Source organism: Onychostruthus taczanowskii, unplaced genomic scaffold (genome assembly GCF_017590055.1).
Source record: "Onychostruthus taczanowskii isolate IOZ18803 unplaced genomic scaffold, ASM1759005v1 scaffold91, whole genome shotgun sequence".
NCBI lineage: Eukaryota > Metazoa > Chordata > Aves > Passeriformes > Passeridae > Onychostruthus > Onychostruthus taczanowskii.
The window spans coordinates 2,485,198-2,502,916 of NW_024507105.1; the positions used below are offsets into that span (position 1 = coordinate 2,485,198).

Here is a 17,719-nt window from a genome sequence, read left to right on the forward strand (position 1 = left end):
GGGTTGGGATGGTGTCCCTATAGAGCCCCACACGGCACAAAGCACCAGGACTCACTCAGAAGCCTGTTTACCCTTATTTATTGAAGCAACATGTTGCTTTTATAGTTTTACAAGATGTTTACATTTACTTAACAAACACAAACACTGCCCATTTGTCATAAAGAAGAAATAAAACTTTCAGTAGGTGAAGGGAGCCAGGCCACTGTGTAAGCCAACTAAAGTCCAGATCTTTTTGCTTACACTTTTTTTCCTCTCTTTCTTCACGTTGTCATGGTGATAACCTTGGTAAACTCCTCGAGAGAGATATGAAGCTTCCCTTATCTTCAGGAAGCCCTTGCTGGCTCACAACAACAGCACAGAAATGTCTTTCCTACAGGACGGGGTTCGTAGCCCTGCTCCTGCCGCGGGCTCTGGGCCAGCCGGGGCGGTGGGCACGGCAGCCCGGCTGTGCCCTGCCCGTTCCTGGGCACTGCCCCGAGCACAGCGCCTCAGCTCCCGGTGCCAGGGCTTCGACGGGGTGAGCAGGGCGGGCCTGAGCGCCGCGGACAGAAGCGGGGCCCGGGCTGCCTCCCCGCAACACCGGCGGCACCGCGGCTCGTCCGCCTTTGCTGCAGACGGAGCCGCCTTTCCGCTTTGGTCACGGAAAACCGAAAACCTTCACACGGCCGCGCCGATTCGCCCGGCCTCGCACCCATGGAGGCTCCGTGGCCAGCGCTCCCCTCCCGCTGCCCGCCCCCGGCAGCGCTCGCTCCCTCCCCGCTGTCCCGGGCCCGCCCCGCTCCCGTCACGGCGCCGTTTCCGCCGCGCCCCGGACGCGGCCGGGCGGCCATGGCGGAGCTGGCGGCGGCGGAGGAGCTCGCCAAGCTCGAGTACCTGTCGCTGGTGTCCAAAGTGTGCACGGAGCTCGACAACCACCTGGGCATCAACGACAAGGACCTGGGTAAGCGGGGCGGGCGCGGCCTTCGGGCACCTCGGGGGCGCTCCCGGGCACGGCGGCCGCCGAGCATCGCGTTCCGGGACAGGGCAGCTTGCTGAGGCCGTAATAGCCCTTTTTGTGCGGCCGGATGCGTTTTGTGAAGGTGCTTTTCGAATTTGGGCCTTAAAAAAACATTATTTTTCTTCAAAAAACAACTTGTGAGCCCGAGGGAACGCTTCGGTCCGGGGAGAGCTGAGGAGAAGCTCCCCGGGCCCGCAGCAGCCACAGAGGCCCGGCTGAGCGGCCTCTCCCCTCGTGCACTCCTTTGCTTTTTACTTTCCTGTTTCGATTTACTTTATGCTTTTTCCTCATAGCCGAGTTTGTGATAAGTCTTGCCGAGAAAAACACCACGTTTGACACATTTAAGGCAATTCTTCTGAAGAATGGCGCTGAGTTCACTGTAAGTGATACCTGAATGTTGTTCATGTATTATTCTTGTGCTGTATTTTATAGAGCTTTCTATTTTAAAAATAGAAAAGTTGGGAGGAGTTATTATTGGTTTTCTTCAATTAGAAAACTACATACTATTTAGCTTCTGACATTCCTGTCTCCCCTGCCTTCCCCTCATATTTTTTGAAATTTTTGTAGTCTTTTAAAAATATCTTCCTGAGAACTCAAACTGCTTATTGTTGTGTTGGGCATATAAAATATGGAAGAAGCAACTTTTTGTGAAGGCAAATGTTGTCATAAGTCTCCTTATGATGTTTATGTGCTGTGTTTATTGATTCCTCAGGAATTAGTCTAGTTGGATTAAATAGGTGGTTAAAATGATTAACAGCAAAGTCACTTAGATGAAATGATCATAATTATTTTTGGGTTCTTTCTAGGGCATACACAAAGCCCAGTGATAGTTTCTAAAAATCAACTTGCATCTTCGGAATTGAGCATTTTTTTGTCCTGCGAGTAAACCCTCACTAGTGCATTCTAGTAATGAAAGTGTTGTTGTCATTTCCTGAAGTGTTTTACTGATTTTTTTTCAGGATTCCCTCATCAGTAACCTGCTGCGTCTCATCCAGACAATGCGGCCTCCACCAAAACCATCCACGAGCAAAGGTACGTGGGGCCAGTGCTCAGTGTTGGGTGAGTTTCTGCTTTCTGCTTTAGTCTTCTAAGGCAAATCCTATTGCACCATGCATCCTGCTGGTTTTATTCAGAATGTGCTGTTCAGAGTGTTCTGTCTTTCAGATACTCACTAATAATCAGAATTTTGTTTGAAGAGAGGTAACTCTAGTATTCCTTAAATTGAATCTCTGTAAAAGCTGTAACAGCCTTTGTATTCAGATGAAAATTAAATTTTATATTTAATTATAGAAAAATCAAGAGTGAATTGTTGTAGCAGTTCTGAGTTTTGTGTTTCATTGTGCCTTTTTTTTTCTTTTTTAAACTCAAAATCAGAGGCAGTTGTCAAACCCAAATCAGAGAAAGAAAAGCTGAGGGAGTTGTATCCAGCCCTTTGCAGGCCAGACAATCCCAACATCAGGGTAAGGTGGTCATTTCAGATTTCCTTTGTTACTGTATGAAAATTTTTTATTTTTTTTCCCCAGTTAGTTTCAACTTTTTTTCTCTGTCTAATGCATGGATAAATGTGAATTTTGAGTAAAGAAACGTGGAAGAGGTAGAAGGCTGGTATTACTGCACATTGTTGCAAAGAATAGCTGTTAGCAGTTACCATGTTGATGCTGTTTTGCAGAATATGTGGAAGATGAGACTCTTGTGATTTGAAATTTCTAGACTGGCCTTCCTTACATAATGTTCAAAGTAATGATGTGTTACGAACTAATTAAAAATCTTCTGTATTCAGATGCTGTGAGGGACTTGATTTTTGTATTTCTGTAACAATTTGGGGTGTTGAGATGGAGCTTTCTATTGTATAAAAAGCAGATTTTTTCACAATATTGTGGCCAAATAGGGAGAGTGCTTTATTACTTTTTATCACAGATTGAGTCTGATTTTTTTTAATCTTGCATTCTTTCTAAATAGATACACGTATGATGATAATTCTGTGGATTAATTCTTTGTGACAAGCTTTTTATCAGCCCTTTTGCAGAAAGGGGCATCAGTTTTCTGTCCTTGCAGAATATGCTGGATGAAGATGATGTGAAGGTGGCAGCCGATGCCTTGAAAGAGCTCGAAGCTCTGATGCCCAGTGCAGACAAGCAGGGCAAGCAGAGGGGCAGCGACCATCGGTAGGTGCCTGGTGTGTCTGGGGGGAAGGTCTTGGCTGCTGCCATTGCCTGAGGTGGAAATCCACTGCAAAGATGGAATTTTGGTTTGTTAGGGTGAAGAAGAGGAAGAGGAGCCGGAGTCGTAGCAGGGACAGGAAGCGAAGGCACAGATCTCGCTCCAGGTCCCGTTCCAGGACTTGGGACAGGAACAGGGGAAAATCCAGATACCGCTCAAGGAGCAGAAGTTGGAGTCCCAGTAAGGAGCGCAGGGATCGGGACAAATACCTTGAGAAGAGCCACGAGAGGTGGAGAGACAAGCACATAGACCGACCACCGGCTGAGGAGCCTTCCATTGGGGACATCTACAATGGCAAAGTCACGAGCATAATGCAGTTTGGGTGCTTTGTGCAGCTGGAAGGACTAAGGTACCCTTTGCTTCCTGTAGATCTGGTACTGTTTCAGCTCAGTTCTCTTTTCTGCTGGTACCTTAAAGATGTGATGGACCTACCAGCAGATATTCTGGGCTTTGAAGGGCTGTTTCAGAAAAATACATTTGACAGTGGAGAGCTAGAAAATTCTCATTACAAAAACCAGTTTGTGGACATACACCATCTGTTGACAGCAACATATTTTAATGTAGATTCTGAGTGATCTGAAGGGCTGTCAGAGTAATAATGTGCCCCTCTCATGGCCCTCTGTTTCACTCCCAGGAAACGTTGGGAGGGCTTGGTCCACATCTCAGAGCTGCGGAGAGAAGGACGGGTCGCCAATGTTGCTGATGTTGTGAGCAAAGGACAAAGAGTGAAAGTCAAAGTGTTATCGTTTACTGGATCCAAAACCAGCCTAAGCATGAAGGTACAGAGGTGCTAAAATTCTTAAAATGATGCCTCTTCTAGCTATTTTTCACTCGTTTTGATGGAGACTAATACATAACCATTCAGTTGGGAGTTAAAAATTGAGTTACAGTTCTGCATTTAAGTGGCCTATTACTTTTTACACATTCTCTCTAGTTTTGATATAGTGTTCCTAACAATTTCTTGGCTTGACATGATAGCAAAGAGGCAAGGCAAACCTCAAGCTGTTGCTGTTTGTCTTCCTCTTTCAGTGGGAGAGAAGCTTTTTATTTTAAACTAAATCACTGCTGTTGCCAAGACAGAGAGTGTTCCATGCCTGAGGGTGTTCTTACCTGGCAGTACCAGTTGAAAAAACCAAAAAGCCCACAAAACAGCATTTTCTGTGAATGGGCTGTTACTGGCAGAGTTAATAGATGAGGAGAAGTGTAGAGCTGATTGATTAACCAATCCATCTGATGCAGGATGTTGATCAAGACACTGGGGAAGACCTGAACCCAAACCGTAGGAGGAACCTGGTTGGAGAAACCAACGAGGAAAGCTCCATGAGGAACCCAGACAGACCCAGCCACCTGTCCCTGGTGAACGCCCCCGAGGTGGAGGACGACAGCCTGGAGCGGAAACGCCTCACGCGCATTTCAGACCCGGAGAAGTGGGAGATCAAACAGGTCTGTGCTGCACTCAGGGGAATGGGATACAGGTGATAAAATTGCCAGGGAGTTTAATGAGCTAGAATACAGGTCCTGGATTAATTGATTGTGTAATGTACTCGTTAACTCGGAATTGCTGGCTTCTGATCTGGAAGTGTTTAGTTGCTCTTTGGAGTAACAGAAGGACTGCTTGGTCAGAGGCTGGCTGAGCTGGGGAGAGGATACAGGATGCATTCCTTTGTTCCTGTTTTACAGGAATGGGGTTAGAACTGACTCATAGGCATGAGTTGTGTTTGTTCATGGGGACATACTCATGGTGGATTCATTCTGTTCCCAGATGATTGCAGCTAATGTGCTTTCCAAGGAAGAGTTTCCTGACTTTGATGAGGAGACTGGGATTCTTCCTAAAGTTGATGATGAAGAAGGTAGTATTTCCCAGCAGTATTAATTGTTGTAAATTCCTTGTTTTTCTGGATGTATTTTGATTCCGAAATACATTCTTGCTAGAAGTAACTGTAAAGCATCTTACAATTTGCTATCATCTTGGATATTTGGAACTAGGGTTCCTCTGGCTGTATTATTAGTGGCATTTGGATGTGCCCTGTCTGTGCATTTTTATTTGCAGTGTTTTCACTTTTAGAACTCCTAAGGAGTTTTAAGAATATCTTTAATATTCTAAGGAGTTCTTCAGTATTACAAAGCATTTTAAGAATATCTTTAAGAATACATAGGAAGCATTATTTGAAGAGGCACTTTTATGTACCCAAAAGATGTTTAATTTTTCTGTAACAATTGTCACTTGTGAATTTTAGATGAGGATCTTGAGATTGAACTAGTTGAAGAAGAGCCACCATTTCTTCGAGGTCACACTAAACAGAGCATGGATATGAGTCCCATTAAAATAGTAAAGGTAAGAGATTTCCAGGGCTAAAAGCAATGTACTTGATTAAATTATATACATTTTTGGGAATTTAATAACCAGTTTCCCACCTGCACATTACTGAGAGCCCTGAAAACCATAACCACTGAACTCCTTCCAAATAAAGCTGGGTTCTAACTTAACTGGTGGCTATGAAATGGAATGGTGGAACTGAAATGCCATTTTACATAGGTGTGTTAGAACAGAATTTCTCTGATATGCTTTTTCTTACCTTTGAAAGTAGAAGGTAGTAAAGAAATAGTTTTCATTGGTTGTGCCTATAATCCTTCTGACTGGGCAGTGTAAGGATGCACCATATTATTTATCACTGTGAAAGTTCATGAGGCTAGCCTGATGGAAATACCCTGGAAATCTAATAAACAAAACTTAACATTTTTAAAGCATTTTTAGAAGATGTTTCTAAAGAAAATACATGTTGAAGGTGAAGGAATGGTAGTGCTTGAAGCCTTTTCTTCTTGCTCTCCAGAATCCAGATGGTTCCCTGTCCCAGGCTGCCATGATGCAAAGTGCTTTGGCTAAAGAGAGGCGAGAACTTAAACAAGCCCAGAGGGAAGCAGAGATGGATTCCATCCCCATGGGCCTCAACACACACTGGGTGGATCCTCTCCCTGATGGTATGTCTGAGCACAGGTCAACTGTGCCTTTTTTGTGCTATTTGAGCAACCCAGGAGAGATGTCTTCATACTGTGTTTGTCTGCCCCACTTTAAAAGTGAGTCAAAGAAGAAATGCTTTTCCACTGAAATGGAAATAGGAATGCCAGGGGAAGTGTACAGTTATATCCTGTAATAGTGGGAGTGTCAACTTGGAAAATTAAAAAACATTAAAAAACACAGAATAGAAGGCCTGGGTGATGGAGCAGTTGGAGCAGGATCATCAGGGTCTGTGCTGTGTGAATCAGGATGTGTAAATGATGAAATTGTTTCTTTTCTAGTGGATGGAAGACAAATAGCTGCAAACATGCGAGGTATTGGGATGATGCCAAATGATATCCCAGAGTGGAAGAAACATGCATTTGGTGGCAACAAAGCTTCTTATGGGAAGAAGACTCAGCTTTCCATCATTGAACAGAGAGAGAGTCTCCCAATCTTCAGACTGAAGGAGCAGCTGATACAAGTAAGACTCATGAAAAGGTGTTCTGGTTTGAGCAAGCAGTAATTTAAAATAAAAAATGCTCTTGGTTTAGCTTTTTGATAGGTGAATAGCCAGCTGACCATTCTAAATGCAGAACTTCAGTTCACAATATGTATTTTAAAGTATTTTATATATGTCTATATATTTAATGAGGTTTCAGATGTTTATTGATGTAAGTCAAAATTGATTCTAAGATCATGTGAGTAAGTCACCTGTGCAGTTAAACAGGTTTCTGACTTGATCAGTAGGAATACTTACATGATTTTTGGTCTGGGTCAATTGAAGCAAAAACAAGAGCTGTTTAATCTAGTCCCAGATAGCCCATGCTAATTTTGTTTGGTTTGTTTTGATTTTTAAAAAAAATTTAACAAGTGTATGTTTTCTGCCTTTTCTAGGCTGTGCATGACAACCAGATTCTGATTGTTATTGGAGAGACAGGGTCTGGAAAAACAACCCAGATTACCCAGTACCTGGCTGAGGCAGGGTATACCTCAAGAGGAAAGATTGGATGTACTCAGCCTCGCAGAGTGGCTGCAATGTCTGTTGCCAAGAGGGTGTCAGAGGAATTTGGTTGCTGCTTGGGACAAGAGGTGAATTTCCATGTTGAAGAACATTCCAAAATAAGCATGAAAAGTTGGAAAAATCAGTGTTGGAGCTAGTTGTCTTCTGTGTCCATTTGTCTATTGCCTTGTAGGCCACAAAGTGGGTTTGTGGAATAATCAAACTGGGAGTTAATGAGGCTGATCATTGTGTAACTTCTGTTTCTGTGCAATTCTTCCCTCCAGGTTGGCTACACCATTCGGTTTGAAGACTGCACCAGCCCTGAGACTGTCATCAAATACATGACAGATGGGATGTTACTGAGAGAGTGCCTGATAGACCCAGATCTCACCCAGTATGCCATCATCATGCTGGATGAGGCCCATGAGAGGACCATACATACAGATGTGCTCTTTGGGCTCCTGAAGAAGGTAATGGAGCCCTGGATTTTTACTGCTTTCAGTGTGGGTAGGAGAGCACAGGCAAAGGTGAAGTCACATAAGTTATATTCATGTGTGCTTTAAATGCTCTTAAGAGTTTATAGTTTGAATCTTGGTGAAATGAGCCTCTGTGTGAAGGCAGAGCAAGCAAAATGCAGCAGGAACAATGAGAATTTGCCATCCTGGATGTTCATTATAGTGGATGAACAGGGGAGTGTTCTTGCTTTGCTCATCCTGCTCTGCCAAAAGCTTTCTGGTGATAATGTTGCCAAGGGAGGCTTCAAATGGGACCTCAGTGGTTAATTTTCTGAAATTCTGATACTGGGATGAGCTCCTCTACTCAGATGTTAAAACACCTTTTATTACTGGTTGTATTTGTCTGGTTTCAGTCAAGTGCCATATTTAAATAGTTCCAAAGGCAATAAATAACTTGAGAACTTTGTCCTCCTGCAGACAGTGCAGAAACGGCAGGACATGAAGCTGATAGTGACATCAGCAACTCTGGATGCTGTGAAATTCTCTCAGTATTTCTATGAAGCACCAATCTTCACAATTCCTGGCAGAACATACCCAGTAGAAATTCTGTACACAAAAGAGCCAGAGACAGATTATTTGGATGCCAGTCTGATTACAGTAATGCAGATCCATTTAACAGAGCCACCAGGTGAGTAGAGAATGGTTTTGGGTTATTGGTGATTTTGAGAAAAGTCTTTGTATAAGTCATGGATCATGTTAGTAATGTGAGCAAAATGATGTCGGGACTGTTCTTTCTTGTTTGCAAATACAGTAAGTAAAATGCTGAAAAAGTTGGGTGAAAGACTGAAGTCTGTTGCCTTTGGCTAAGAGTTGCTAGCAAAAGTTGGGGATCCTCATCAATGGAAAACATGAGGAATGAAAATATGGTAATGCAGGAGTTGTAATGAACAGAATTGATTCTGTGGATGTTTTGATTTACTTCCTGTGTAGGTGACATTTTGGTCTTTCTAACTGGCCAGGAAGAGATTGACACTGCCTGTGAAATCCTCTATGAGAGGATGAAATCTCTAGGACCTGATGTTCCAGAGCTGATTATCCTACCAGTATATTCAGCTTTGCCCAGTGAAATGCAGACCAGGATCTTTGACCCAGCCCCACCAGGGAGCAGAAAGGTAATCTCATCAATGTGCCCTTTCATCTTCAGCTGATTCATTTTAATAGTGGGGTGTATTACACTGCTGAAAGGATACAGTTTTTGGGGAAAAGATGCTTTACAGCTTAGAGCATATTTTTGGTTGTATACATCTCAAGTTATCTAAGCCTTTGAACACATGTAAAAATGTCTGGTGTGGCAAACCTCTGTGTGGAATGTTTTTGGTGTGTTATTTAATGCTGTCTTTAAAGGATACTAACTTCAGTTAATCTAAAAATCTAAAGTCTAAATGCAGTTGCTGTTGGATGGAGGTAAATTTCCTGCCAAGCAGCTAGTGAATATCTAGAGATACATTGTCAGGAAGATTTTTCTCTGAACACAGGCTGTGTCTGAGTGATAGGTAAAAAATCTCCCTGAAGTCAGTGCAGTCTGCTTACAAGCTTCCTCTTGCTTTGAATTGTGGATTTTATCACGCTCTTTTCCCTTTTTGCCCAAACTTTAAACAAAAGTAGATACTTAAAACCTATCCATCTTTGCAGATAACATCTCCTGTTCTCTGTGAACACATTTCTCCTTTCAACATTTAGTGACAGTGGTTGCATTTATAACAAGCTCCTCATGTTACACCAGTGGATGAGGTTGAGTGGTGGGGTTGGCTTGGCAGCCTGACACACAACTGGTGCTGACTCAAACTGTGATTTGCAGGTTGTCATTGCCACCAACATTGCAGAGACATCTTTGACTATTGATGGAATATATTATGTGGTTGATCCTGGCTTTGTGAAGCAGAAAGTTTATAACTCCAAGACTGGAATTGACCAGCTGGTGGTGACACCAATTTCCCAGGTAGATTTTCTGTGTTTGGCTCTCCCCCATGGGTGTTGTTTGTTTTGCCAGTGTGGCATCCAAGCATGAGTGGGCAAAATGAGTCTATGATAAACCCACATTTCTGGTAGCTCCTTGAGGCTGTGCCTACAGAATACATACTTCCCTGTGTTGTATTGAAAGCCTTTCTGTCAATACAAGAAAAATTGTGAATAACCATTTTATTTTACTTGTTTTCACCTGGTTTTTTGTACCTGTTTCACTGAGGTGCCTTGTTCTCTTTAGGCTCAAGCCAAGCAGCGTGCAGGCAGGGCTGGCAGAACAGGCCCAGGAAAATGCTACAGGTTGTACACAGAACGTGCATATAGAGATGAGATGCTAACCACCAACGTGCCTGAAATCCAGAGAACAAATTTGGCCAGTACAGTGCTCTCCCTGAAGGTGGGTATTTCACCAGCTTGTAGCAAGCCAGCCTATGAAGTGTGTGAACAAATGAGTCTTTGCCTTTGAGTCTCAGGAAGCAGTGCTGTAATTTCAGATCCTTCTAGTGAACAGAGGTAGTTTGGAAGGGAGACTTCAACAAAAGCAATTCTCAGGCACTGGGCTTGCTCCTGTGTTTTTCTATTGAGGGCTGTTCTGTTGGATAGCCAGCTAAATGATGAGTTTCAGCTGCACAGGGCAGTTAGTTGCAGGAGGTAGGAGAAACAGAAAGCTCAAGCAGTAGCATTTCCTATGTAGGGGACATTTACATTGTTAACAGATGAGATAATTTGTTTTAGAGTGGGTTTAGCTCTGCAAACCTGGGCATGTCTAAGTGTGTACTATCCCTCTGGAAGTCTGTGACCTGGATTAACCCAGTCACAGCTGGGAAAGCTGCAGCCATTCCCCTTTCTGGGAGCACACTAAAGTCCTGTGAAGCTGTCAGGCCACACTGCATTACAATACACAATTCCCAAAAGCAGCATTTAGCTTATGTTTCTCCTCAGCTGAATCATCTTGCTTGAGGGCTGTGTGGAGCAATACCAAAAGAACAGACCAGAAAGCTGAGTAGTGCAGGAATGCCATGGGCCAGTGCTCATTATTTCAAGTGCAGGAAGGCAGCTGTGTATTCATGGCTGCACCTGCAGTCAGGATAAGGACATGGGGCTAGGCTTGCCTAAAATTTTGTAGTGCCTCACTGTTTGTTATATCTCTGGCTGGAGTTTGTTGCCTTCCTTCTGAGTGTTTTAATTTGCCTTTTCTCCAATCCCTCCCAGGCTATGGGCATCAATGATTTGCTGTCCTTTGACTTCATGGATGCTCCCCCCATGGAAACTCTCATTACTGCCATGGAGCAGCTCTACACCCTGGGAGCTCTGGATGATGAGGGGCTGCTCACTCGACTTGGACGCAGGGTAGGCAGAAGAAAACACCTCTTACACTGCCTGGATTGCCAACATTCAGGGGATGACATGAGAGCAGTCATGGCAGGCCTTGCTTAGCATTGTTGGTTTCCTTTTGCTGTCATTCTCTTGTGGTTTTTTGGTAGCTTTTCATTTATCACAGTTCTGCTGTAGCTTCTGCTTTTTAAGGTACCTTCTGCTTTTTAAAAGTGCCTTCTGCTTCTTAAAAGTACCTTCTGCTTTTTAAGGAGCAACTAGTGTTTTTCCTTTACATTTATTAATGTCTAAAACTTCCTGTAAGTATTGGGATATTCTTGTGATAGTGAATAGACAAATAATTTGCTTTGTGTTGAGCGAAGTTATTCTGGGTCAAGCACACCTCTTTGCAAAGTAGATATGTGAGAAAAGGCATTGCTTTCTTTTGCACTGAGGAGACTGAGGATTTTTCACAGAATGCCTTGGAACATGTTTCTTGCAGATGGCAGAATTCCCCCTGGAGCCTATGCTGTGTAAGATGTTGATCATGTCAGTGCATCTGGGATGCAGCGAGGAGATGCTGACAATTGTCTCCATGCTGTCTGTGCAGAATGTGTTCTACAGGCCAAAGGTGAGGAGCTGAGCCAGAGGCAGCAGTGTTGCAGTCTGGGTGGGTTTGGTGTGAATGTCTCAGGAGTTGGGTGAGCATATTTCCCAAAAGAAACTTGTAATTTGGTCAGAACATTTGCCTGTGCAAATGTTCCTTTTCATTTAAGGGCCTGTAGCTGTGTTGTTGGTAGTTTCTTTACAGATGGGAAGGTAGAAGTGAAAAGTCTTAAAACTGCTTTTGCATTTCCCAACAAACACATACAGCCTAAACCAATTCAGTCCCAGCTCTGGAGTTCAGATTGCCTTTGCATTTTCAGAAAGTATTTCTTCATGGGACTTCTATCCTGTGCTGCTTTCTTTTCAGTCAGTAGGTAACAGGCTCTGCTGTGGTGGGATCAGGTTTGTCTTGGATCCACTGCTTCTTCAGGGTAGTTAACTTCTGTTTTGATCTGTGTAACTGCAGTCTTTGATTAATGTTTTATGTGCAGATGGGAGAGGTGTGTGGATCACCAGGCTCAAACCTCCTGCTTCAGCACATTTCTTGATGAAGTAATTTGTAGAGCAGTAAGAAAACCAGTTAGTGCAGCATGGGCATATGCTTCCTGCAGTATAAGTGAGCCATTTACTTTGTTTTCTTTCAAAAATAGGGACTGAAATTGAAAAAACATTCTGTGTTGTCTTAATCCTGTATCATCTGTTCTGTGATAGGTTTAAAATGTCATGATATGAATGACAAGGAGCCTGTGTCATTCTTACTGTCCAGGGTTTTTCTCTGTGATGCAGATATCTGATTGATATATGTTTTATGTGTTAGGATAAACAAGCACTTGCTGATCAAAAGAAAGCCAAGTTCCATCAAACAGAAGGTGACCACCTCACGCTGCTGGCTGTGTACAATTCCTGGAAGAACAATAAGTTTTCAAATCCCTGGTGCTATGAAAACTTCATCCAGGCCCGGTCCTTACGCCGGGCTCAGGACATTCGCAAGCAGATGTTGGGCATCATGGACAGGTGAGCACAAGGAGGACAAGTACTGACTCTGTGTCTTGCTGTTCTTACATTGTAGTAGCTAAAACAATTTGCTAAACTCATCTTGGTAGCTGTATCCAAATCTGGAGAGCTCTAATCTTTCCTATCTCTTGTCTGGCAGGCATAAGCTGGATGTGGTGTCCTGTGGGAAGGCCACAGTTCGGGTCCAGAAGGCCATTTGCAGTGGCTTCTTCAGAAATGCAGCCAAGAAGGATCCCCAGGAAGGGTACAGGACACTCATTGACCAGCAGGTTGTCTACATCCACCCATCCAGTGCTCTCTTCAACAGGCAGCCTGAATGGTAAGGAAGGCAATAGCATGGGATTTCCTGTTTCTCTTCAGACTATAACAGAGAAAGTCACGGTGTGTGGAGTACAGATCTGAGCAGAGGCTGCTGATTCCTTAGCAATGAGAAAAGTTTCAAGTCTACTTTTGTCTCTTTCTGCTTCTGAACTTAATGCCTGTGCAGAGATGAGACTGATTTTTGGAGCCAAGGCCAGGCCTGAAGTTGTAACTGCATGCTTCTTTATTGTGGATGGGGGTTTAAAACCCTGGGTGTTGAAGAGGGAGAGAGCATTGTTTTAAATGGGATGAAGGAATTTTGTGATGAAGAGTAGCTGTGAAGTAGGAGAGGGAAAATAAATAATTTCAGATTATTTATCAGCTCTAATTTCAGATCCTTCTAGTGAACAGAGGTAGTTTGGAAGGGAGACTTCAACAAAAGCAATTCTCAAGCACTGGCCTTGCTCAGTCCCTTATCCAGAGGGATAGCTCTTCTGGATGGTTCTTCTGGAGCTTAAAAGGAGCAAGCTTAGCTCTTTCAGCCCTTGCCTTGTTGCTTCTTGTTTGAAAAAACTGATTTCCAGGATTTCCTTTTCCCAGGGTGGTGTATCACGAGCTGGTGCTGACCACCAAGGAGTACATGCGGGAGGTGACAACCATCGATCCTCGCTGGCTGGTGGAGTTTGCCCCAGCTTTCTTCAAGGTCTCTGACCCAACCAAGCTGAGCAAGCAGAAGAAGCAGCAGAGGCTGGAGCCTCTCTACAACCGCTACGAGGAGCCCAACGCCTGGAGGATCTCCCGCGCCTTCCGCCGGCGCTGAGCTCGGCGGCCTCCTGCATCTGCTGCTTTCATGTTTGTGGGACTGGGACTTCTGCACTGCTGCCAGCGTCCTGGGGGACAGACATTGCCATGCAGCTCACCTGTGCAATGCCAGCTTTGGCAGAGCAGGAGCTCAAGGGGCAGCCCAGATGTGCTGCAGCTGCACAGGCCACTGCAGCCTCTCACGAGTGGGTCTCGGAGCACTTTAGTGATTCCCCTTTTAAGAGACAAAATCTAAGACTCAGGAGTCTGGGTACTGAGCTGAACAACACAAAAAAATGGTGATTTAAAACTGGTTGTTCACCAGCCTGACTGGGTTCTGAGTGACCAGACAAACAGAGGCTGGAATAGTTTGTGGTTTTACCCTGCTAAAAGGGATTTATTTCTCCTTAACGTTCTCGGTCAGTGACTGCTTTTTGGGAGCAGCCTGTTCTCTATTTCACCAAGTTTTTGCATTTTCCCATGCAATGTAACTACTTGTATTTTATTTAAGCCATTTGTAGTGAGATATTTAGTATCTCCAGCTTTGGGATAAGGCAGTAAAAATTCTTGAAACCCAGCTAGAATATATCTAGACAATGGCACAGGTCAGGCTGCAAGACTTACCCTTCATCCCCATCAGGGTTTATCAACCAGTAATCCCTTCTCAGCACAGTTCCATCTGGAAATGTAAGTGGTTACAAATGTTTAGACCTTTTATACAATGTGCCATGTGCTTTATTTTCACTTGATATGTCTGGTGACATCACAGCTGTTGGGTTTTTGTAATAGAATGAGCTCTTACAGCTAAAATGTCTGTAAAAAATGTGTAACACTTCCTTGTTTTAAAAAGAAGTTGACTGCCCAGTGTGTGCTGTGTCATGCCCAAACTATCTGTAAAATGTTTTTATTTTTTGTTGCTAACAGATGAGATTTATTTGACTCCAATTATTTTTTTTTCCAAAGCTGGGACATTTGCTAAAATTATTTTTGAAATGAAGAGAAGTAGCTTGACTGGTTGTTTTACACAGTGAATTGGAAGAATGTTTCACATTGAAAAGTAGCTATGTTGGAAATACCTCTCTGTACAAAGGTGAGCAGGGATGTTGTTAAATGTCCTGAGCTTTCCCTCATGTTTTTCATTATAAAATTAAAGGGAATTACAAACTTTGTAACTTTGAACTCAGAGAGTCAAAGCAAAAAGGACAGGAATGGAATACCTCCAAAGCATGCTTAAAGCTAATTTAGGATAATGGAAACAGGTGCCATAAAGCCAGAGCTCAGCAAGAACTGAGGTTCCACAAACTCAGCTTGTACACTCCCCTGAGGCACCTTCCTCTCTCCTGCTTTGCTTTCTCACCTGATATTTCCACGGTTCCCTAGGGGCCAGGAGAGTGGTTATTAACATGCTGAGCAGAGCCTGGCATGCACAGTGATTGTTTGTGCAGCTGCTCTTGCTGAAGGCAGGCACAGCAAAGCCTTCAGGGGTTTACAGCTCCACCAGAAATGGTGTGGCTCTGTGCTGGGCACTCCTGAGGCCACAAATCCTGCAGCCAGCTCTGGGCCCTTCAGTACAAAAAGGATGTTGAGGTGCTGAAGGTGTCCAGAGATGGCCAGTGGAGCTGGGGAGGGTGTTAGGATCCAATCCTTCTAAGATGCAAACAAGACCACATGCTGAAGCCAATAGTATGGATTTTATTTAACTGTAAATATGAGGTAGAGAGAGAGAAATAAACAGGAAAAGGAGAAGTAGGGAGTGAGAGAATGAGAGTGACAGAGAGACAGATTAAAAAGCTGTTCACCCTGTGGATCCAGTGGTGTCCCATTGATTCTCTTCTTCTGGTCTTGGTGGTGGGGGTTCCATGAAGCAGAGTTCAGTGGGTTAATAAACATGCAGGTGTAGATGGAAATGCCCACACACCTTCCTGCTGGGGGCAGTTCTGCAGTGTCTTTACAACAGACTGGTTCTGGTGCAATACTTGTTGATCCTGTGCAGTCTTCAGAAATGAGTCTAGGGCACTTTGGGTGTCTCTGAGACTTATGATCCCTTCCAAGACTGCCTCTCATGTGAATGTGAGCTGTGGTGTGTTTTACACCAGAGCCAGTTTGTGTAAGGGAGGACTCTGCAGGGTCTGCTTCTTACCTGGCTTGTAGCCAGGGGATGAGTGTTCATCCCTCTGTACCAGATGTTTGGAAATCACACCCAAAAACTCTCCCCTTTGCCTGGGGAGAAGAATGTGCAAACCTGGCCACAGCAGATGGGTCTGGGCTGTGCACCCCTGCTGAACCCAGCCAGAGCTGATTTTCAGCACAGCTGCTGGGTTGAGCTTTCTTTGTGGATACATTCTCCCCATGCCTTGTTAACTTTCTCCTTAGATCTGAGATAATTGGCCAATCATGCCAGCTTTATCTTATCTCAAATTCCTGCCAGAAGTCCTGTTATGGGCAGTGGGGTGGGCTTTGGTGCAGATACTTTTTTTCAGTTTGCTGCAAAAAGTAGTGAGTGATTTTAACAAAGTTTGAGCCATTAACTGTTTAATCTCTCTCAGAACTTTGCAGTTTGCTGCAATGGGCAAAAACCCTTGAGTGATTTTAACAAAGTTTGAGCCATTAACTGTTTAATCTCTCTCAGAAGGATCTGGAGCGCAGGTCTGATGAGGAACAGCTGAGGGGCTCAGGAGGGACCTTCTGACTCTCTACAACTCCCTGACAAGACGTTAGAGCCAGGTGGGTGAATTCACCTGCTGGTTCAGGTGGGTGTTGGCCTCTTCTCCCATGCAACCAGAGATAGGCCAAAGGGAAATGGCCTCAAGTTGTGCCAGAGGAGGTTTTGACTGGATATTAGGAAAAATTCTTCATTGAAAGGGTTGCCAGGCATTGGCACAGGCAGCCCAGGGCAGTGCTGGAGTCACCACCCTGGAGGGGATTTAAAAGGCGGGTAGCTGTGGTACTTAGGAATAAGAACAAGTTCTTCCTTAGTCTCTGACTTATGGAAGCTTCTGTGGGAGTTTATAGATTTGTGTGGGAGCTGTTTATCTCCCTCCTGGAAGCTGCTGGTCATTTTCAGGAGCAACAGGAGAACTTTAGGACTCTTGTCTATTACTCCCATCCCAGCTGCCTCTCACTCTTGCTGACCTGGAAATGCTGAGTGGATTTATTGACTCCCAACTCTCGGATCTGGTTATTAGGAATCTGAGCTTTGGAGGTCACTGCCCCTCAAGAGGGGAACCTTACCTTGTTGATTCCTGGAGCTGCTCTGTGGCTGTTTATCAGTTGCCCTGACTTGAGAAACCTGAATGAAACATGCAGCTAAAATTGCACAGAAATGTGTGAACTCACTCCCTGAATTCCTATTCTGGAGGGAAGGGCAGAGGGGTGGCCCAAAGGATACTGGGTAAATGTCAGATCCTTGGGAATGCTGCAGATGGAGGTATCAAAGCTGTGAGCTGGTGCCAAGGGGAGGTGCAAAGCAAGCTCAGAAGGTAAAGGAGGAACACTCAGTGAGGTTGCACTGGCCAAAGACAGACCAATTTATTAATGATAGTATTTTTACACTCATAAATAGTAAAGGCAGCTAATACCAAAGGAGGGGTTCCCCTTCACCCTCATTTCTGGGACAGCACGGGAACTGTGCTGGCCAGGGAGGTGCAGGGCAAGGCAGGAGGGTCAGGAACTGTCAGAGCACCAAGTCTGCACAGGGCCTGCAAAGGCAGCAGCAGAGCAGACTGCTCTGAGTGTCTGGCCTCTCCTCAGGCAGGGAATGCTGCCTTCCATGGCTCTTGCACTCAGGGATGAGGCTGGGAGGGTTGGCATTAGCCATGCAGGGGACAGTCATCCAGGGAAATCAGGCTTTCAGTCAATATACAGAATTTTTTCTACAGGCTACCATGCTGGCAGGATTGGCAATGCTCTGTATTCAGCAGCTGAAACATCAATCTGAAGCAGTGGAAACAGACTTTTTTCTGAATGGGTGCTCTGTACTGCTCCTTTTCTAA

At 44.4% G+C, this 17,719-nt stretch overlaps 1 protein-coding gene across 2 annotated transcripts; it reads left to right on the forward strand.

The window, feature by feature from the left end:
* Positions 1-87: 87 nt before the first annotated feature.
* DHX8 (DEAH-box helicase 8) lies at positions 88-14,891 on the forward strand. Of its 2 annotated transcripts, XM_041426575.1 has the most exons (23): positions 88-940; positions 1,291-1,376; positions 1,957-2,029; positions 2,372-2,457; positions 3,053-3,162; positions 3,255-3,566; positions 3,852-3,996; positions 4,457-4,660; positions 4,980-5,067; positions 5,455-5,552; positions 6,049-6,196; positions 6,515-6,696; positions 7,110-7,304; positions 7,500-7,685; positions 8,148-8,358; positions 8,661-8,842; positions 9,529-9,669; positions 9,934-10,089; positions 10,905-11,042; positions 11,509-11,637; positions 12,430-12,626; positions 12,766-12,945; positions 13,527-14,891. In XM_041426575.1, exons 1-23 carry the CDS (start codon positions 694-696, stop codon positions 13,744-13,746), a joined length of 3,714 nt encoding a protein of 1,237 aa, XP_041282509.1. In that variant the 5' UTR covers positions 88-693; the 3' UTR covers positions 13,747-14,891. The 2 variants fall into 2 exon arrangements, with proteins under 2 accessions (XP_041282509.1, XP_041282511.1); XM_041426577.1 differs by lacking the exons at positions 88-940; positions 1,291-1,376; positions 1,957-2,029 and having other exon boundaries at positions 2,370-2,457; positions 3,013-3,162.
* The last annotated feature ends 2,828 nt before the right edge of the window (positions 14,892-17,719 follow it).